Source organism: Epinephelus fuscoguttatus, linkage group LG7 (assembly GCF_011397635.1).
Source record: "Epinephelus fuscoguttatus linkage group LG7, E.fuscoguttatus.final_Chr_v1".
Taxonomy (NCBI): Eukaryota; Metazoa; Chordata; class Actinopteri; order Perciformes; family Serranidae; genus Epinephelus; species Epinephelus fuscoguttatus.
This window is the reverse complement of record NC_064758.1, coordinates 18,441,664-18,460,836: the sequence shown is the minus strand read 5'-3', so window position 1 is coordinate 18,460,836 and position 19,173 is coordinate 18,441,664. Positions and strand designations below refer to the sequence as shown.

The following is a 19,173-nucleotide window of genomic DNA, read 5'->3' as shown; positions in this document are numbered from 1 at the left end:
ATTAGCAAGCAATTTGCATATAAAGCTGTATGAGTTAGAGTAGAATTCCTTAATGCAAGACCTGTCCGGCCTTGCAAGGACTGAATCATCCACGTTTCATATCTATAACAATTTCTCTTGTGAGGAATATGAATGTGCACTCACTTCTTTCAAAACCTAAACTTCTGCAATACTGAGCCACTCATCAGCTCGGGTCAGAAATGTACTTACACAGGAGAAAGAGGTGTTGTTGAAGTTGAATCTTTGCACTTAGACAACCAATACAAGAGAATATGTGCTTGATATATTTTTGGCATGAGTTAAAACATGTACAACTGTAAGATTCAATGTACACTAAATGTGCCCATTCTTATCAAGTCTCATTAGGTTATGCCGCTGGACATTACACAACAAATAACATAAAGTCAATGCATTAATAAAGTCGATTCAGTAATAAAATGTAATCTGTGTTTGTTTTTTGTTCCCACACTAATCTTATGGCAACACATCTACATGCTAGACTACTGTAAGATCACATAAACTTGTATGGCTTAAGTTTACCAAAACGTCAACACAGATTTATTTTTACCTCTGGTGGTGGGAGCTTAAAATAAAGGTACATTGATGAAGTATAATCAGGTAATCACCACTAAATTTGGTGCCTAACTGAAATCTTTGATCAGTGTATTCCCTCTATTGCCGCATGAAATAAGTGTGCATTTTAGAAAAAAGTTTAGATGAAACTGGACAGACAGAGACAAATACACTAGCACTACATCTATAAAGTCAAAGTTCATCTTAACATACCAGGAAACAAAAGGACAGTCACTGTTCCAGTAACACTGCTGATAATAGAGCTATGAACCTCTTAAAACTAAAGTGCAAACATCACAGCAATGACTGCTTCCTCCAAACACTGTTGTGAAGTACTGTATGCACCTTATTGTCCTACCCAACTTTTCTTACATACTTTAAGTATAGATTGTGAATTTTTTTCAGAGTAATGTCAAAATGACAGTAATTGGGTTACTATATGGGGTTAATATGCGGGTCTCAATTTACAATACCTTGGAGGTGAAATTGATGACCCCATTAGATTCAAGGAATGTGCAAGAATTACGTCTATGAAACTACAACAGAGGCTGTTCTTAGAGTAGACCACTGCAGACCCCCAGATATTCTACAAATCCGTCTCACAAAGCATTCTGTCCTTTAGTCTGATGTGCACCTTCGAGAAAATGTTTGTTCAAAATCATGCCAAACTGTAGCAGATGATCAAGACAATGAGTAGGATCACTGGGGGTTGATCAGGTGTCTGCAGCACTGTTTTTCAAATAACCGCATTCTTAAAAAGGCTGATCAGATCCTCAATGACCCTACCATTCTCTCTGATATTCTGAGAGAGTAGAGGGTAAAATGCAGAATCCTGCAGCAGAAAATTAGAACCAGGTACAGCAAATCATTTGTGCCTACAGCAGTTAGACTCCTAAATGAGAGATAGCTGTGAAACTTTATTACAAGGTCAGAGCGATTTTGTCTATAATGTATTTTTTGATTGTATATCATTTTAGATGTATATTTGATTTTATATTGCCAGCACTGCACATTATATGTGTTTGTGTGTTTAATAGTTCATATACAGTTTACTTCTGTGTTTTTAAATGGAATGTGTATGACCACATGCATTTGTACCTAACCTGTTATTTTCTGGAAAAGAAACCATAAATTAACACACTTTTATTCCGTTATTTGGTCTTCATGTGGTGTTTGTATATACATTTTGCTTATTATTTCTGTTTAACAGTCTTAATCAGACCATGGTAATGTAGCATTTCACTGCACATTGTACTTGTATGATAATGTTTGTAGCTAATAAAGATTGATTTGACCAAGCAGAACAAGGAGTTCTGCGCTTCTGCCAGGAGGAATTCAAATTGTGGTTAGAGTTCTGACCATTTACCATGTTCATCTCCTGAGTCATTGCAGATTTTCATAAATTAAATGACCTGTGTGGTCCAGTGTTCAATCATGCAGGGATTATTTGTAAGAGGAGGTGGTCATTTAGCATAAACCAAAGATACTGGGTTGAATTAATTTGATTTCAATTTGGGTGTATTTGCTTGAGATTTTCCTGTGTGATGTTCCAAACTCATTTGTACTTTGTGAGATTTTTTTTTTTTATTATAAAAATTACCTTCTTCTAAAGTGCCATTCAATTTTGAAACCTTCACTGCAAAAGTAATAGCTGTTGGTCAATAGCCTAAAGTTGTTCTAAAAATGATGTATCAAGAAAACACACTTAGCCAAACATCAAGAATGCAATGACAGACTTTTGAGTGTGGAATGAAAATAATGCATTGAAAAATGCGCCAATGCAGAAAGCAGTTGCAGAGTTGTGTGAAAACACTTCTATTCACCCCTTAAAGGCAGATGACCTGCGCTGATCTATGCGAGACCTCATCTGCACACAAATCCTCACCTCAGTTCAATAGTCGTTTTTTACCAGGGCCAGCAGTGATGTGGGGTAGTGTGTTGTTTTAACTAATTTCTCTCCTTCAGGGATAAGAAGCTACTGTATAATCATAACAATTTGTTCTCTAGTCAATGCTTTTTGCTCTAAAACTGCTGGAGTAAACAGATACAGTGCCTTGTGAAAGTATTCACCCCCATTATTATTCTTTCTATTTTGTTGCCTTACAACCTGGAACTTAAATGGATTTCAAATTCAAAATGATTTTATGTAATAACGTTTTAAATAATTCTAAAGAATAAAAAACTGAAAAGTGGTGTGTGCATATGGTATTCACCCCTTTGCTATGAAGCCCCATCCATTACCTTTAGAAGCCACACAATTGACCTATGGTTAAGCCACGCCCCCCTCCACTCACTCGGACGAAATATCAACATTCAGTGACCAGCGCTATGGCAGGTGTCACAGTACACAGCAGTTCGCAGGAGGCAATTGATGATTTTTTGAGACATAACGATCACAGTTTGGTGCATCAAAGTGCCACTGAAGTTAAGGGTTTTGGCTCAGAATATGAGAAAACGATAACGGCCTTTTTACCATCTTTACCAAGAGTGTCTCTACGTTAGTTTGGTGCTACAGTATTTACAATGAATCATTCAGCATAACGTTTACCAACCTTTGTTATCTCTGCAATTACAGATACATTAATGAAGCTAAGCTCCAGAAGTTAATGTTAGTTTAACTAGAGCCCTTTGGACAACAGCTAACAATGATGTACGATCACCAAAGTACAAAAACTAGAACAAAATAGGCTAATGAACTCCCAGCAAACAAGGTGACATGATGAACAACGCAGCTAGGAGCTAACATTAGGCTAACTTTAGCAGGGAACTGCCCATTGGTCCGACATCCCATTGTTCCGACCATATTAAACCCATTGTTCCGAAGTCCGTTCCGAAATCATCATGATGCCCTGTGGTTAAGGTCTGGTTAGATTTAGACACAAAAACCACTTAGTTAGGGTCAGGAAAAGATCATGGTGTGGGTTAAAATGAAAAAGAAAGTAACAAACACATAAGCTGTGAGCCTGCTTCGCCTCAAGCCTTTCCCAGCTGACCCAGAGCCGGTCGCGGCGCACCATCAAGGTAGAAATACGCCCGCCGGGAGCCCTTCAGCACCGCGGACCGTTGGACCAATGGGATGTCGGACCAATGGGCTGTCGGACCAATGACATGGACCCCTTTAGCTAACGTTAGCTAGAGATGTTAAAGATAGCTGTATATTTCTTTAAAGCAAAGTGACAATATGTTGCCCAAACACGATGCTGTCTTACCTTAGAACAGATGTAGACATCATTGTTAATCTTATACACACTGAGTTGATGTTGTGGTCTACCGCACAGCTTTATCCAAAGGAGACACTTTTCTCGGTTGAGATGTAGTTTAGGAAAGGGTAAAAAAATACACCCTGTCGCCCAGCCTCTCAGGATACCTTGTGTCGGAGTTGCATGTACCCCATGCATACCGTTTGACCATTTTTAAACTTCAAATCTCAGAAAAAGCTCATAAAGCCAAACAAAACTGACTTTATGTAATGCATTTGAATGGACGTCCAGGCAGAGAATGTCCGAGTGTATGGGAATGGCTATACGCACTGTGATTGGCTCATCGCGTTTGGGGGCGGGGTTTAGCCATAGGTCAATTAGTTTAATAACCTGTGGGCAATCTAGGTGTCACATGATTGCCATATATATGCACCTTTTCTGATAGGCCCCAGAGTCAACACCAGTGTAACACCACTAAACAAGGGCTACCACCAAGCAAGCAACATTATGAAGACCAAGGAGCTGTCCAAATAGGTCAGAGAAGTACAAATCTGGGTTGGTTATAAAAAAAAATCCTAAACTTTGAACATCCCACGGAGTACCATTATTAGAAAATGTACAGATTATGCCTTGACAACAAACCTGCCAAGAGAGGGCTGCCCACCAAAACTGACAGACCGGACAAGGAGGGCATTAATCAGAGAAGCGACCAAGAGGCCAAAGATAACCCTGAAGGAGCTGGGCAGCTCTACTGCGGAGACTGGAGTATCTGTCCATAGGACCCCTATAAGCTGTACACTCCACACGGCTGGGCATCATGGAAGAGTGGCCAGGAAAACTGCATTAAGAAAAAAATAAGGTAGAACATCTGGAATTCACCAAAAGGCATGTTGGAGACTCCTCAGACATAATGAAGAAGGTGCTCTTGTCAGATGAGACTAAATTCAACTTTCTGGCCTTCAAGGACAACACTATGTCTGGTGCAAACCCAACACCTCGCATCACGCTGAGAACACCATCCCCACAGTGAAGCATAGTGGTGGCAGCATCGTGCTGTGGGGATGTTTTTCATTGGCAGGGACTGGGAAACTGGTCAGAATTGAAGGAAAGATGGATGGCGCTAAATACAGAGAAATCCTTGAGGGAAACCTGTTTGAGTCGTCTAGAGATTTGAGACTGGGACGGAGGTTCACCTTCCACTAGGACAATGACCCTAAACACACTGCTAAAGCAACACTCCAGTGGTTTAAGGAGAAACAATTAAAGCAACACTTACCTTTCTGGAAATTTTATGCTTTTCTTTGTTTAGGTTAAAATGCTATTAATAAGCTGATGGCACACTAGTCAGAACCCAATAAATCCAATCCCTTAATCCAATTGAGAATTTGTGGTATGACTTAAAGATTGCTGTACACAAGCGTAACCCATCTAACTCGGTAAGGTAAAAATTCCAGTGGCTAGATGTGCCAAGCTCAGAGAGACTTACCCGAAGAGACTTGCAGCTGTAATTGCTGCAAAAGGTGGTTCTATGAAGTATTGACTTTGGGGCGGGGGTCAAATAATTATGCGCACTCAGATTTTCAGTTTTTTTGTCTTATTACTTGTTTGTTTCACAATAAAAAAATATATAATTTGCATCTTCAAAGTGGTAGTTTTGTCGCGTAAATCAAATGATAAACCCCGCCTCCCAAAATTCCTTTTAAAATCCAGGTTGTAAGGCAACAAAATAGAGAGAATGCCAAGAGGGGTCAATACTTTCGCAAGCCACTGAATGTAAAAACTAGTAAATTTGAGAGGCTTGTGCTAATTACAGCGTGACATGTTCACATTAATGGCGCCTCACTCGGTTAAGCTGTAGTTAGCTCAGTGGTGCTAGGTGAGCTACCAGTAGTTGCACACTTCCTTCTACACACTGATACGGTTAGCAGGTTGAGGTTGGCAGAAAGAAAACTGTACCTAAATGACACTGCTCACAACAAGATCTGTGGATTATCTTGATCTACTAGGCCATGATTTCTGGAAAGAGACATTGCTGTTGAGTTTTTCAAATATATTCTTGGGACTTTGAGCACTATAAGCTGAGTCGCTTTCAGTTCCATTTTATTTTAAAGAAAGCAGACATCTTTATGGCTGTTATCTCCAACACTTGCAACTCACACCAAAACAATCTAGAGTATTTAATAGCTCTAAAGCTAGGAGGAAAAACATGTTCAAAGGCATTAAACTTTGTTGCTCATGATTGTTACAACCTCTGTGTAAGGACACTGTGCAGCAGCACTTCAGATTATTTTTGCATACTGATTTGTGTATAACCATTTGTAGATATGTGTTTTATTCCCACATGCATGGAAATGATCACAGGGTTTAACCATCACTAGTGACTCGTAACTCACTAAAGGCAGAGGAATCCCATTAGAGTTCATATCACACTGATAAACAATAACTACAACAATGAAACATTATCTTGCTTCTCTGTGTCTACTGAGAACATTTCTACATATCTTGGCTCAATGCACTGTCCCAGCATCAGAGTTTCAGCTGGAAGGAGATTATTTGTTAGGTGGACTTTTTGACATTCATCAGGCCAGTGACCCTGTTTGTCAGGACAGACCAGAAGCCAGCGACTGCTCCAGGTGAGTTTAATGAGACGTCTGAGTGGTTCTGAAGTTGAAACTACTGAAGAATTCCTGGTGTAGTCAGATGACATTATTATATATTCAAGAGATTTGCCTCAAACTTCTGTACTTCAAACTTCAATAGATATGGTTTAGAAGGACATTTCCCCCCTAATCCAATCCTGTTAATGCTATCTTGGCAAAGTTGCTGTATGAGATTTAGTCTGAAATTAGTCCTTGTTCCTTTAAATTTGCTTAGAAGCATTCATATCTATACAGGGGTCCCAGGAATGAGTGTTATTTGAGTGAGTGTATAATCCACTAAACTCCACTCTCCTGATGTACTTTCTCTGTTCACAGCCAACCCTTCCTTCTCCCAAATTATCGAAGGTTTCAGTTGATGAGATTCACTGTAGAGGAAATCAATAACTCCACCAACCTCCTGCCAAATGTATCTCTCGGCTATGAGATATTTGATCACTGCTCAGACACACGAAGTTTTCCAGGCATTTTGAAACTCCTCTCAGTCAATGACTTGATCAAACCTTTGGGTGAGCCACAGGATGTGTCCAAAGTGATAGCACTGGTCGGTCCTTTTACAAGCACTCAGTCTGTGACTGTAGCTCCACTGTTAATGGCAGGTCTCATTCCCATGGTAAGTTTGCCATTTATTGTGTTTTAACAGTTTCACATCAGACCAAGTGATTAAAAGCAAACTTACACCAATATATGTTATTAGCCATTTCTTGTAAAAATGGGTTTTCACATGACATTTGAGAATTTGTCACCGAAATTTATTTTTCCTCTATTACTCTTTTGACAGGTCAGTTATGGAGCTTCTAGTTCTGTCTTTTCAGAAAACATAAATTTTCCCTCTTTCCTACGAACAGTGCACCCCAATAAAAATGCCGTACAAGTGACTGTTGACATTGTGCAGCATTTCAAGTGGCGCTGGGTTGCTTTCCTTTACATTGATGATGACTATGGCAAAGATGGACTGGAATTGATCATAAAAAGGATTAAGGACACTGAGATCTGCCTTGCATTGACCAAAGGTCTCAACGACAATACAAATTACTCCCAAATATTCAAACAGATCAAGGAACAGGGAGTAGGTGTCATTATTGTTTTTGCTCCGAAAACGACTGTTGAAGCTCTCATTGAGTCAGCAATACAACTAAACGTCACCAACAAAGTGTGGATAGCAGATGAGGGATGGTCCTTAAACAAAGAGCTCCCCAAGAAGAAAGGAATCAAAAATATTGGGACTGTACTTGGAGTGTCTCAGCCAGTAGTGACAATACTTGGTTTCAGTGATTTTATCCATTCTTCCAGAAGCCAGGCTCATTGTGAAAACACAAAGCAAATTATGTTTTGTAATCAGGATTGCAACTGCAGCAGCCTGAGTGCAGAAGATGTCATCGCTGCAGATCCATCTTTTAATTTTCCTGTTTATTCTGCTGTATATGCCATCGCTCATGCCTTACACAATGTCCTGCAATGTGGAGCTGGCGGCTGTAACAACAACATTACAGTGTACCCACACATGGTAAGCATACAGATAATCTCAGTATTTAGATTTGGCTCATTTAGGTTTCTCATTGCTTTAACCTAAAGATAGGCCTTTTAGAATGTAATGTTATTTGTCTGCTTTGTTATCATATGTAACAGATGTAAACATAATCTTGGAAGCAGCTTGGTACCTGTCGTATATTCAGGTAAAATTTAGGAAATACATCCACACATGCTACTGATAACTGCCAGTAAACTGAATCTGATAGAGCAGTTTTTCAGTTTTTCATACAGATGTTCATCAGGCTTTGTCAATATCATAGATGTGTCACCCTGTTTGATTTCATTTATTGAAAGCTATTAAAACTTACTATTCAAACATTTCCTGGGTTTCAAAATCTATCTCAATAATCTATTATCACCTGAAAATCAGAATTGTTGTGTTTTCGCTATCTTAGAATAAGCTGTTTATATCTGCATAAGAAGCATGTCCTCATCTACAGATTTCACCATGTTGTACCATCATGTTTCTACAGTGGCCCAAAATGAACAAACCAAACACTGGCTCTAGACAGGGACATTTATGTTTTCATGTCAGCCACCATTTCACTGTTTTAAATCACCTGAACAATGAACACTGAAGGAATTCTAACTGCAAAGTTCCAGCTGGTTGCAATCTGCAGTCCTCACCACTAGATGCCACTAAATCCCCCTGAATCTTACACACTGTTTATTACCATTTCCTGTGATCACATGAAGTAATGGTCATCCTAACTTTGTGTATCCACATCAGGTTCTAGCAGAGCTGAAGAAATCAAACTTTACACTTTTAGATCGAAGCATTCAGTTTGATGAGAATGGTGACCCCACATTCGGATCCTATTCTATAGTTTTCTGGAACCAAAGCGGTGATGCAGAGGAGATCGGCTTTTATCATTTACACCCATCAGTCAATTTTTCCATCAACGACAGCAAAATTCAGTGGCACACAAATGGACAAGTAAGTGTTTTTTTCCCAATTAAAATATGTACAGTTTAATATATCAACAATTTATACCATTTATTATAATAATAAATGTTTTTGTTATGTTTTGGTTTAGTTCATATGCATACATGCAGTTATATTTAAGTAATAGCTGTGACAGGCTTAAAACACAACATGAAATTATCAAACAATTGTGGTTGTTCATGGTGTAATTTACAGGGATGTTCACATACATACACCAGTCAGCCAAAACATTAAAACCACTGGCGGGTGAAGTGGATAACATTGATCATCTTGTTACAGTGCAATGTTCTGCTGGGAAACCTTGGGTCCTGGCATTCATGTGAAAGCTACTTGATGCACTCCACCCACCCAAACATTGTTGCAGACCAAGTAAACCCCCCCATGGTGATGGCAATAGTATTGGCAGTGATAGTGTCTGGCACCAGGGCGTTGGCTTCAGATCTTTTGAGTCCTATGGGTTGTGAGGTGGGGTACCAGCACATCCCACATAGTTTTAATCAGATTGGGATCTGGGGAATTTGGAGACCAGGTCAACTCCTTGAGCTCTTTGACACATTGCTATTCCTGAGCAGTTTTTGTGGTATGGGACAGTGCGCTGTCCTACTAGGGGGCCACTGCTACTGGGGCATGGTACTGCCATGAAAAGGGGGTACCTGGTCTGCACTAGTGTTGCGGAGGGTGGGGTGTGTCAGGTGGCAATGTGAATGTCATAACCAAAGGTTTCCCATCAGAAAACTGCACTGTAACAAGATGATCAATGTTGTTCACTTCACCTGTCAGTAATGTTTTGGCTGATTGGTGTACATTAGTGTACTCTTGCGGTGGTTCCATTTTAGAAAATGAATATAAATTCAAAATAATACTTTTCTCTTTTTTTGCCTCCACACTTCATAATATTCTTTTTGCTTGACATACATTTTATGTGTTGCTAAATATTCGTCTTGTACAGGTGCCTACTTCAATTTGTTCAAAAGAATGTCTTGCGGGATATGTGAAAAAGCAAGATGGAATCCACAGATGCTGCTTCACTTGTGAAATCTGTCCGAATGGAACTTATATCAACAGCACAGGTAAATTACTATTCGTACATAAGAGGAAGAAAATGAGAAAAAGCAGTGCTGTCATTCTGGCCTTGATGGGAAGTGACTCTACAATCTTGCTAAGCTTTTTTCCATGGCTGAAACAGATGGAGTCACGCTGACACACACATACAGGCTTCTATTTCCTCTTTGACAACTGAGCATGCCAATGAATTCAAAGCTTATTGCATGGACGATCACTATGAAATAAATCTATTCTTGAAAATGGTTCTAAGAAGATGCGTTTTTTTGTCTTTCTGCAAGTTTTAATCGTGCAATACATTGCTGTCTTTTTTTTAAAATTACCTCTACGATAGTTAAAACAATTAAAAATTAAAGCAAGTTTAAGTTCAGGAAAACTGATCGTAGAAGTTGAGAATGTACAATATGACAGACTGAAACTGCAACACTGCTTCCTAAGCTGTATGATATTTTTTAAAAGTGAACCTTAACTTTATTGACAAATTGTCTCTCACATAAAACAGGTAATCCCTACAAGTGCATCGCCTGTAAGGAGACAGAATGGTCTGCAGCAGGAAGTACATCATGCAATCTGCGGGTGGTGGAGTACATCCCATTCACAGACAGTGGGGCCATACTGATCATGATCGGGGCCTGGGCATTGGTGGGCCTCACACTAGCCATGTCTGTTCTCTTTGCCATCAACTACAACACACCTGTTGTCAGATCTGCTGGGGGACCAATGTGCCTTCTGATTTTAGGCTGCCTCAGTCTGTGTAGTCTCAGTGTGTTCTTTTACTTTGGTGAGCCAACAACCTCCTTCTGTATCTTAAGGTTCTTACCATTTCTGTTGTTCTACACTGTTTGTCTAGCATGTTTTGTTGTGCGCTCTTTTCTAATTGTTTGCATTTTCAAAATAGCCGCCAAGTTTCCCAAGATCCACAGTTGGTGGATGAAATATCATGGACAATGGCTGGTCATCACTGTGGCATTTGCTATGCAGGCTGTTTTACTTATTATTGGCTATACTTTTTCCCCATTTAAGCCCTACAATGAAACATTTTGGTACCCAGACAAAATCATACTTGGTTGTGACATTAATCTAAACGCATCCTCTGGTTCTGTGATTTTACTTTTATCTTTGTGCTCCCTTTGCTTTATTTTCTCCTACATGGGAAAGAACCTCCCAAAAAACTACAATGAGGCCAAAGCAATAACCTTCTGCCTGCTCCTGCTGATCCTCACCTGGATCGTCTTTGCAACTGAATACATACTTTATCATGGCAAGTACACCCAAACACTAAACGCTCTGGCAGTACTCTGCAGTCTCTACTCCTTTCTGTTGTTTTATTTCCTTCCAAAATGTTACATCATCATTTTTCAACCCCACAGAAACACGCAGGAATACTTCCAAGGACTCATTCAGAGTTATACCATGACAGTCAGCTAGTAGCAAGTTCTAGAGACAGAAAAACTGAGGTTGTCAGCTAATCTTTAAGGATAAGACTGATTTTAAGAGAACTACAGTACAGGCCAAAAGTTTGGACACACCTTCTCATTCAATGCGTTTTCTTTATTTTCATGACTATTTACATTGTAGATTCTCACTGAAGGCATCAAAACTATGAATGAACACATGTGGAGTTATGTACTTAACAAAAAAAGGTGAAATAACTGAAAACACGTTTTATATTCTAGTTTTTCCATGAGCTTCAAGAGGTAGTCACCTGAAATGGTTTTCCAACAGTCTTGAAGGAGTTCCCAGAGGTGTTTAGCACTTGTTGGCCCCTTTGCCTTCACTCTGCGGTCCAGCTCACCCCAAACCATCTCCATTGGGTTCAGGTCCGGTGACTGTGGAGGCCAGGTCATCTGCCGCAGCACTCCATCACTCTCCTTCTTGGTCAAATAGCCCTTACACAGCCTGGAGGTGTGTTTGGGGTCATTGTCCTATTGAAAAATAAATGATCGTCCAACTAAACGCAAACCGGATGGGATGGCATGTCGCTGCAGGATGCTGTGGTAGCCATGCTGGTTCAGTGTGCCTTCAATTTTGAATAAATCCCCAACAGTGTCACCAGCAAAACACCCCCACACCATCACACCTCCTCCTCCATGCTTCACAGTGGGAACCAGGCATGTGGAATCCATCCGTTCATCTTTTCTGCGTCTCACAAAGACACGGCGGTTGGAACCAAAGATCTCAAATTTGGACTCATCAGACCAAAGCACAGATTTCCACTGGTCTAATGTCCATTCCTTGTGTTTCTTGGCCCAAACAAATCTCTTCTGCTTGTTGCCTCTCCTTAGCAGTGGTTTCCTAGCAGCTATTTGACCATGAAGGCCTGATTCGTGCAGTTGTTAACAGTTGTTCTAGAGATGGGTCTGCTGCTAGAACTCTGTGTGGCATTCATCTGGTCTCTGATCTGAGCTGCTGTTAACTTGCCATTTCTGAGGCTGGTGACTCGGATGAACTTATCCTCAGAAGCAGAGGTGACTCTTGGTCTTCCTTTCCTGGTCGGTCCTCATGTGTGCCAGTTTCGTTGTAGCGCTTGATGGTTTTGCGACTCCACTTGGGGACACATTTAAAGTTTTTGCAATTTTCCGGACTGACTGACCTTCATTTCTTAAAGTAATGATGGCCACTCGTTTTTCTTTAGTTAGCTGATTGGTTCTTGCCATAATATGAATTTTAACAGTTGTCCAATAGGGCTGTCGGCTGTGTATTAACCTGACTTCTGCACAACACAACTGATGGTCCCAACCCCATTGATAAAGCAAGAAATTCCACTAATTAACCCTGATAAGGCACACCTGTGAAGTGGAAACCATTTCAGGTGACTACCTCTTGAAGCTCATGGAGAGAATGCCAAGAGTGTGCAAAGCAGTAATCAGAGCAAAGGGTGGCTATTTTGAAGAAACTAGAATATAAAACATGTTTTCAGTTATTTCACCTTTTTTGTTAAGTACATAACTCCACATGTGTTCATTCATAGTTTTGATGCCTTCAGTGAGAATCTACAATGTAAATAGTCATGAAAATAAAGAAAATGCATTGAATGAGAAGGTGTGTCCAAACTTTTGGCCTGTACTGTACATTGACAAGAAAATCCTTGAAATTAGATCAAAACAACAAACATCAAAAGAATTTCATGTAGTGTTACTTCAGAGAGGACTGGCAATGTACACTCCTTAACAGAAACCTCTGATAAAGATTCTAAATAGCCTTTATATGGCTGATATCTGTAGTCAGTAATGTGGAATTTCACCTGCTCTGACTGTGACACTAATCAAGACTAAATCTGTCATCTGTGCTGATACTGCTGACTGTTTCAGATCTCTTTCAAGAGTGAATGTATACTAGCTGTAATGATTTCTCTTTCAGCTGTTCAGCTAATTATTCAACCAATGTCTGCAAGCAAATTGAATTTGAAGTAACAGTCAGTTTTATGTACTTTTTTGTTTGACCTTTCAAGCCTTGCTTGACAAGCACTCTCATCCTTACCCCTAAAAATGCAATCTTTGGGAGTTCTTATTCCTGAGAAAATGTGCCTGTAGTGTCGACAAGTGGCTTCTGGATTAAATATTAAACTTAAAAAAACTTCCCTCAAGGGGACAAATAAAGTATTTATATTACATTGTCATATCAAATAGATAGGATGACATTATCACTGAATTATCAATGTACATTTTCTTGGTGGTGAATATTTGCTTTATGATCTTTTGAAATTATTGTATTCAACACTCAGGGTATTTAGTGACAAACCACTTCCAAGTTATTCTGCTACACCCCTGTATAAATTCAGATATTTTATTGTACATGTATAGAAGTTATATAACAGAAAAAGTTGCTCAATAAAAACAATAATAAGGAGAATGTTTTTGTGTTCAAAATATTTGAGGTTGTTGTTACACCAATCTCACCACATGATGGCACCACTTCAGACTGACTACACAGTTCCACCATGTACTTGTATGACCTCATTTTACTCTAATGTCAGTATGCACCAAAATCAGAGCCTGATAATAAACATACTGTTTCATTTTTCACCCATTCAGTGTGATATTTATGCCAAATTCTCCACAGTCACTTTGCCTTAAGTTTAGACTTTAAACCCTGTAACTGGATGATGTAAATTAAAAGTTTAAAAGGCAAAAATCAGCTCTAACGACACTTGGTCAAGAACTATTGCTTTGAGATTAACATTAGAATGGGGTGGAGGGTGCAAGATTTTGTACAGATTAAGACTGAATGCACTGTTTATGCACAGCTTTGTTTAAATATAAATTCAACCGTTAATTTATACTGAACTAATACATTAGGGAAATACATAAACACTATTCAGTAATGTATGCTAGCATTTTGTTTTTGCATGTGTCCGTTTGTTTCAGTACCTTCATGGTACATGGTCTATTTCTTTATTAGCTGTGCGTTCATACTGTCACCCAACAATACCATAGGCCCATGAGTGGTGTTGCAATGCCAACCATGCATTTTGTGTGTCTGCTTTAAGTCCTTGTTAATGAGATGAAACTGTCGGGTGTATGTATTTTTAAAGGTTTAGTTACTGATAGTTGGTCAGGGACACAAATATCACACAGCAAGCCTGACCTGAGAGAGTACTGAGGTCGAAAACTTTCTGCCTCCATTCGAAAGTCACAGTTTCACGCTGTGACGCACAGTGAGGCTGGGGAGCCCCACAAAGTGAAACGGAAAGAGCCTTGCCGCAGGGGGTATGTGACAATTCCAGAGGGTAAATTGCCATTTTGTTGTGGCTATTGAGTTTCCTGGCAGGGAGAAGGGGAGGATGGACCGTGAAACTAGGAACGAATTGGTAAATAGTGCCACTTAGCATGGCATATGGCGCGTTTGGAGAGCTGAACGCTGACACCAACAAATTGACGATTTCATACCAATTTCAGAGTAACACTCGCCACACACGTTGCCACGCAGAATTTCAGCGTATTCATCCACTTGGAAATAGTTCAAGATTTGTGTAGCCTGCTACAGTGCTTGATGTGTATGATGACATCACCCAATTTAAAGACTACAGGGTGATGGTTTAAATTCAAATTACACTGTGCGTAAAGAGATGGATCTCACCAATAGGACTATATGCGTACTTGAGTTTGAAATTCAAATTAGTCCACATATCCAAAATGATATACTTTTGATGTCGAGACTTTTTGTATTCTGTAACGGATAAATGCCTCGATTCATTTTATTTTAATAGTTTTATTTATTTGTTTTTTTGGTTCAAGTCGATGGAGGCAGCATTTCTGCTGAGGGGACACGTTTTTCTGTTTTCCAAAATATGGAGCGAGGAAAATCGGAGGAACGCCCCATGGCTTTTCACTTGTACCTTTCAATTTTCCACTTTGGTCAGATAAAGGGAAAACCCTGGGAAAAACCTGGCCTGCAACTGGTCCTCCTTGTGCTCCGAGAGCAAAAACAAAACGGACTTTAAGTGGAGGCCATTTGCGTTTGGTGGCCATATGGGATTTGCCTTTAAAACGTCCTCCTATTTCTATTCTCCTAAACTTCAGCCCCCAGTAGTCTGAGTTCAGCATTTAATTATCAGTCATGTCTGCAGAGACTGGTGCATTTTATTCGAAACACCACTAAAACAACGCTGGGCCTGTCTTTAAGAATGTCGGCTTGATTATTAACAGAGAGAGTAGTTAGTGATCAAATCAATTCATGTTAAAGTGGACTTGAATAACTATCTTTACACCTACTCACAGTCAATACAGTTGGGCCCCTTTCAGCAATGACAATTAGTAGAAGTTAATTTTTAGTCCGTGTACCATTGTTTAAAACTAAGGGTGGGTTTGATCTACCGAGGCTGACACTGTGCGTAAAGAGATGGATCTCACCAACAAGAGCATATGCGCACTTCATAGTCATAAATCTATCAAACCCAAACTAAAATGCCATGACGTGGACTAAATTTAAACAAGGTCACTTTTTAGTAGCCGAAACGGAAAAACACTTATATTGCAAACCATTAATGTAGGAAGATGACATGTCAATCCAGCAGGAGTGAGAGTCAGTAGGTAAACGGTGATACAGAGAAAATGCAAATATTATTTCCCCTGAGATTTGTTTCTGATGCGCTTTTAATGTCAACCAAAGCGCTTAATTTCCACGTTGATCATATGCCTGGCAACTGTTGTTTTACGCACGGCTAAATACAGTGCGCTAAAGGGTGCTTGGTTATTCTTATTCAAATCTTGCTCAAGTGCTTCAGAGTAAATGGCAGATGTTTTGCAATTCAAGGCGCATCAATACCCATGCGCTTTAGTGTTTAACAATGGCGCTCCCCTTTTGTTAGGCACTTGTGTCTTTCAGTTCAGAGCTGGACAAAGGCTTCATCCTCCAGCGAGTTATAAAGTTACTTTCCAGTCAGTTCATTTCGGTCCTTGAGAAAACCTTAAGCGATGTTAATGTGCACCTCTGGTCTTTTCATGCGGTAACCCCGGCACACACAGGCAAACAGCGGCCATTGTGTTCCCAAACCAAAGTAAGAAGTCTTTAAATAACCCGGGGACCAGTCTATAGAAATTCATGATGCTATTTCTATTTGATGTTTGACCACAGCTTCGTCAACGGGTCCGTCGCGTGGCTTTTCAGAAAGTCCTGTATATATTTCTAATTTTTTTCCCTAGAGCACCTGTCCATGTACCTGCTCTTTTTACTGTGACCTTGTTACTCACAATGAGCGTTTTGGTCACACCAGTGCTGCCTTGGGCCCATCTGAATGGAAGGCGGTGCATCGATTTGCTCCGCTCACGGTGTGCCAAATTATGGGCCTGTGTTTGCATATTTTAACAGTGCTCTACTGTGACATGCAGACACGGTATAGCCCCAACATGCATGCACAATATACGAACGAAATTCTCTATAACATCGGTCATTGAAATTTTCTGCAAGATGCAACATATGCATATTCTATTCGATTTAATAAATGTGATCTAATTTGAAATGTAGTCTAATATACACTAACATAAAAATGCATGTTGTTGCCTTATCAAAGTATAGCTACGTAAAAATACGTATTTTATGCGTAGTGTTTTTAGAAGTAGCCTAAATGGAAGATGTGGGTAACCTCTGCATTTCTGCATATTATACGGTTTGGGTATAGGCCTAACCATTGGCTTGCAAATGTGTCAGCTCTCTCTAGGAAGAATAGTTTATTGCAGTAATTGCGTAATTGCTTCACTAATTGTTGTTAACAAGTTCCCCAATAGTCCAATTATTACAGCAGCATTGTCAGGTCCCCGCCGGCAGGCATCCATGACAAAGGCCCGATGGGGTTAATGAATGACCTGGGGCTGAAAAGTGAAAGTGAAGTGAGAGCCCGAGCCCTTTTATAAACATACACTTAACTTGTCATTTAATGGCACCTGCATTATTATGTCCACTTGGGACACAAGTTTCTCGTTGTGCTATTCTCATGGATAGATGATGACTACGACTTTTGAGAGAAGTGAGGCGGCAGTGGAGGGAAACCGTTTTAGAGCCTGGATGAATTCCTTCACCGCAGACCCCAGAGGGCCAACACTAATTGGAATTATACCGAATAATCAGCGGTGAAATCTCTCCTCAGTGGCACAGAATAACAAGACAGGGGACTGTTGTGATGCCACGACTCCATGCTGAAATCGACGCTCCACGGTCTTGTGTGAAAACCAAGCGTGAAAACGCAGATAATGTGGCGTCCACAGAGGACAAAAGACACCAGAAAGCGCACTTACACCAGAGCACCGTGGGCAAATTTCATACCGATTAAATGCTTTAGTATATAACACCACGATTGAGGCTGGAGAGTTGTCGGTACATTTTACGCAATTAGTGTCTTCTGACACAGGCCTGACATGCCCCGATTTAATTGCGGAGGTGTTTGAATTATTATAGCTTCGACATGAGACTATGATGAGGCCAATTAATCCAGTCTTAACTATGGAAAACGCATCTGTTTACTGATTATGTTGTGCAATTTAATAAACAAAAAATATTCAACAACTTGGGCTTAAACATACAGATGAATTTGAGCAATAGCAAAACTTAAACTTGCCAATTTAAAGCTTATATTAAAACAAGTCACATGAAACAGCAGATCAAATACATGAAGTCTACTTTATCTTGTCAAAACAGAATGAAGAGACGAGCAGCCACGTTGGTTTGCTTTAGAAGTGGAGGGAATCTTTTGATGCCCACACGTTTGTGGCCACAAAGCAGACCCAAAGAAAAGATCAATGGCGCACCACTATAAACTGGCCTCTTTTTATGCGCGCTGTCCCCAGACTGAATACAACCGCCCCTCCTTCACTCAGGCCCACATTTTAACACACGCATTGTGCACCGGATCAGGCAAGAAGACCTGGGCACAGGGTTTTTTTCAGTGTTGTCGCGTGTCTTTCAAAACGCACCATCTAAACTTTGTGTTTTTACTTCTGGAAATACTCATGCAACCCAAAATCGCTTGACTATGAAGTTAGCTGGATACACTGAACACCTTTACATTCATGACGCTAAAGCCTAACATTCTATAAGTGGGTGCCCTCTCCCACATTTAGTATTTTCAGATGCTCTGTGTGGGAGCAAAAGATGCGCAGTGGACTGCAGTGAGCCTATAGTCCATACATTGTTTCAGCTGGTGTGACTTTCCCAAGCCTTCGCCCCTTTCAAGGAGCAGTGTGGAAAATCGGGAGGCGAGGGACCGAGGACAAGGGGCGGCCCGCGATTCTCCTCGGTGCCTCACCGCGCCTGGTATAAAGACAAAAACTGGCGACGTACAATAGTCAAAGAATCCTTAAGTAATAACCATTTTTCAAAACTTCTTGTGCTTTTCGTACTTATATATTTGGTGTTTGAATAAACAGCATAACTGCACATTTGCCTAAAAAGAACATTTAACAGTAGCAGTAACATTTTGCAGGCGTAACACTTTTACTGCAAGTAAGCACCAGAAAATCGAAACGTTGTGGGGACACGCAGGGAATTACCACGGTGCTGCCTTCGACCTGGTGGCGTGAAACTCACTTATAAAAGATTGAATACAGGAGTCAATAGTACCCTCACCATGCTCACCAAGCAGAACCATTATGGTTACCCATTATGTTTATGATTTTTACGCTTCTCTTTAGATTCTTGCCCCACACGTTGTCTCTTGGGTTTTTGTGCGTAATATATCCATTGCGCAATGAGCTAATACTGTAGATAT

At 40.2% G+C, this 19,173-nt stretch overlaps 1 protein-coding gene across 1 annotated transcript; it reads left to right on the top strand.

Annotated features, from left to right (window-relative positions):
* The first annotated feature begins 6,224 nt into the window (after window positions 1–6,224).
* On the top strand, window positions 6,225–11,399 carry LOC125892160 (taste receptor type 1 member 2). Its single transcript, XM_049581958.1, has 6 exons — window positions 6,225–6,406; window positions 6,749–7,043; window positions 7,212–7,937; window positions 8,694–8,900; window positions 9,859–9,979; window positions 10,474–11,399. The coding sequence occupies exons 1-6, from the start codon at window positions 6,225–6,227 to the stop codon at window positions 11,397–11,399; spliced, it is 2,457 nt and encodes an 818-aa protein (XP_049437915.1).
* Window positions 11,400–19,173: the final 7,774 nt, after the last annotated feature.

Excerpts from the sequence above, each read along its gene's own strand:
- LOC125892160 (XM_049581958.1), top strand. The coding sequence starts at position 6,225 with ATGAAACATTATCTTGCTTCTCTGTGTCTACTGAGAACATTTCTACAT. Across the intron at positions 7,044-7,211 it reads TGGCAGGTCTCATTCCCATG|GTCAGTTATGGAGCTTCTAG; the intron begins GTAAGTTTGCCA and ends CTCTTTTGACAG. Across the intron at positions 8,901-9,858 it reads AGTGGCACACAAATGGACAA|GTGCCTACTTCAATTTGTTC; the intron begins GTAAGTGTTTTT and ends CGTCTTGTACAG.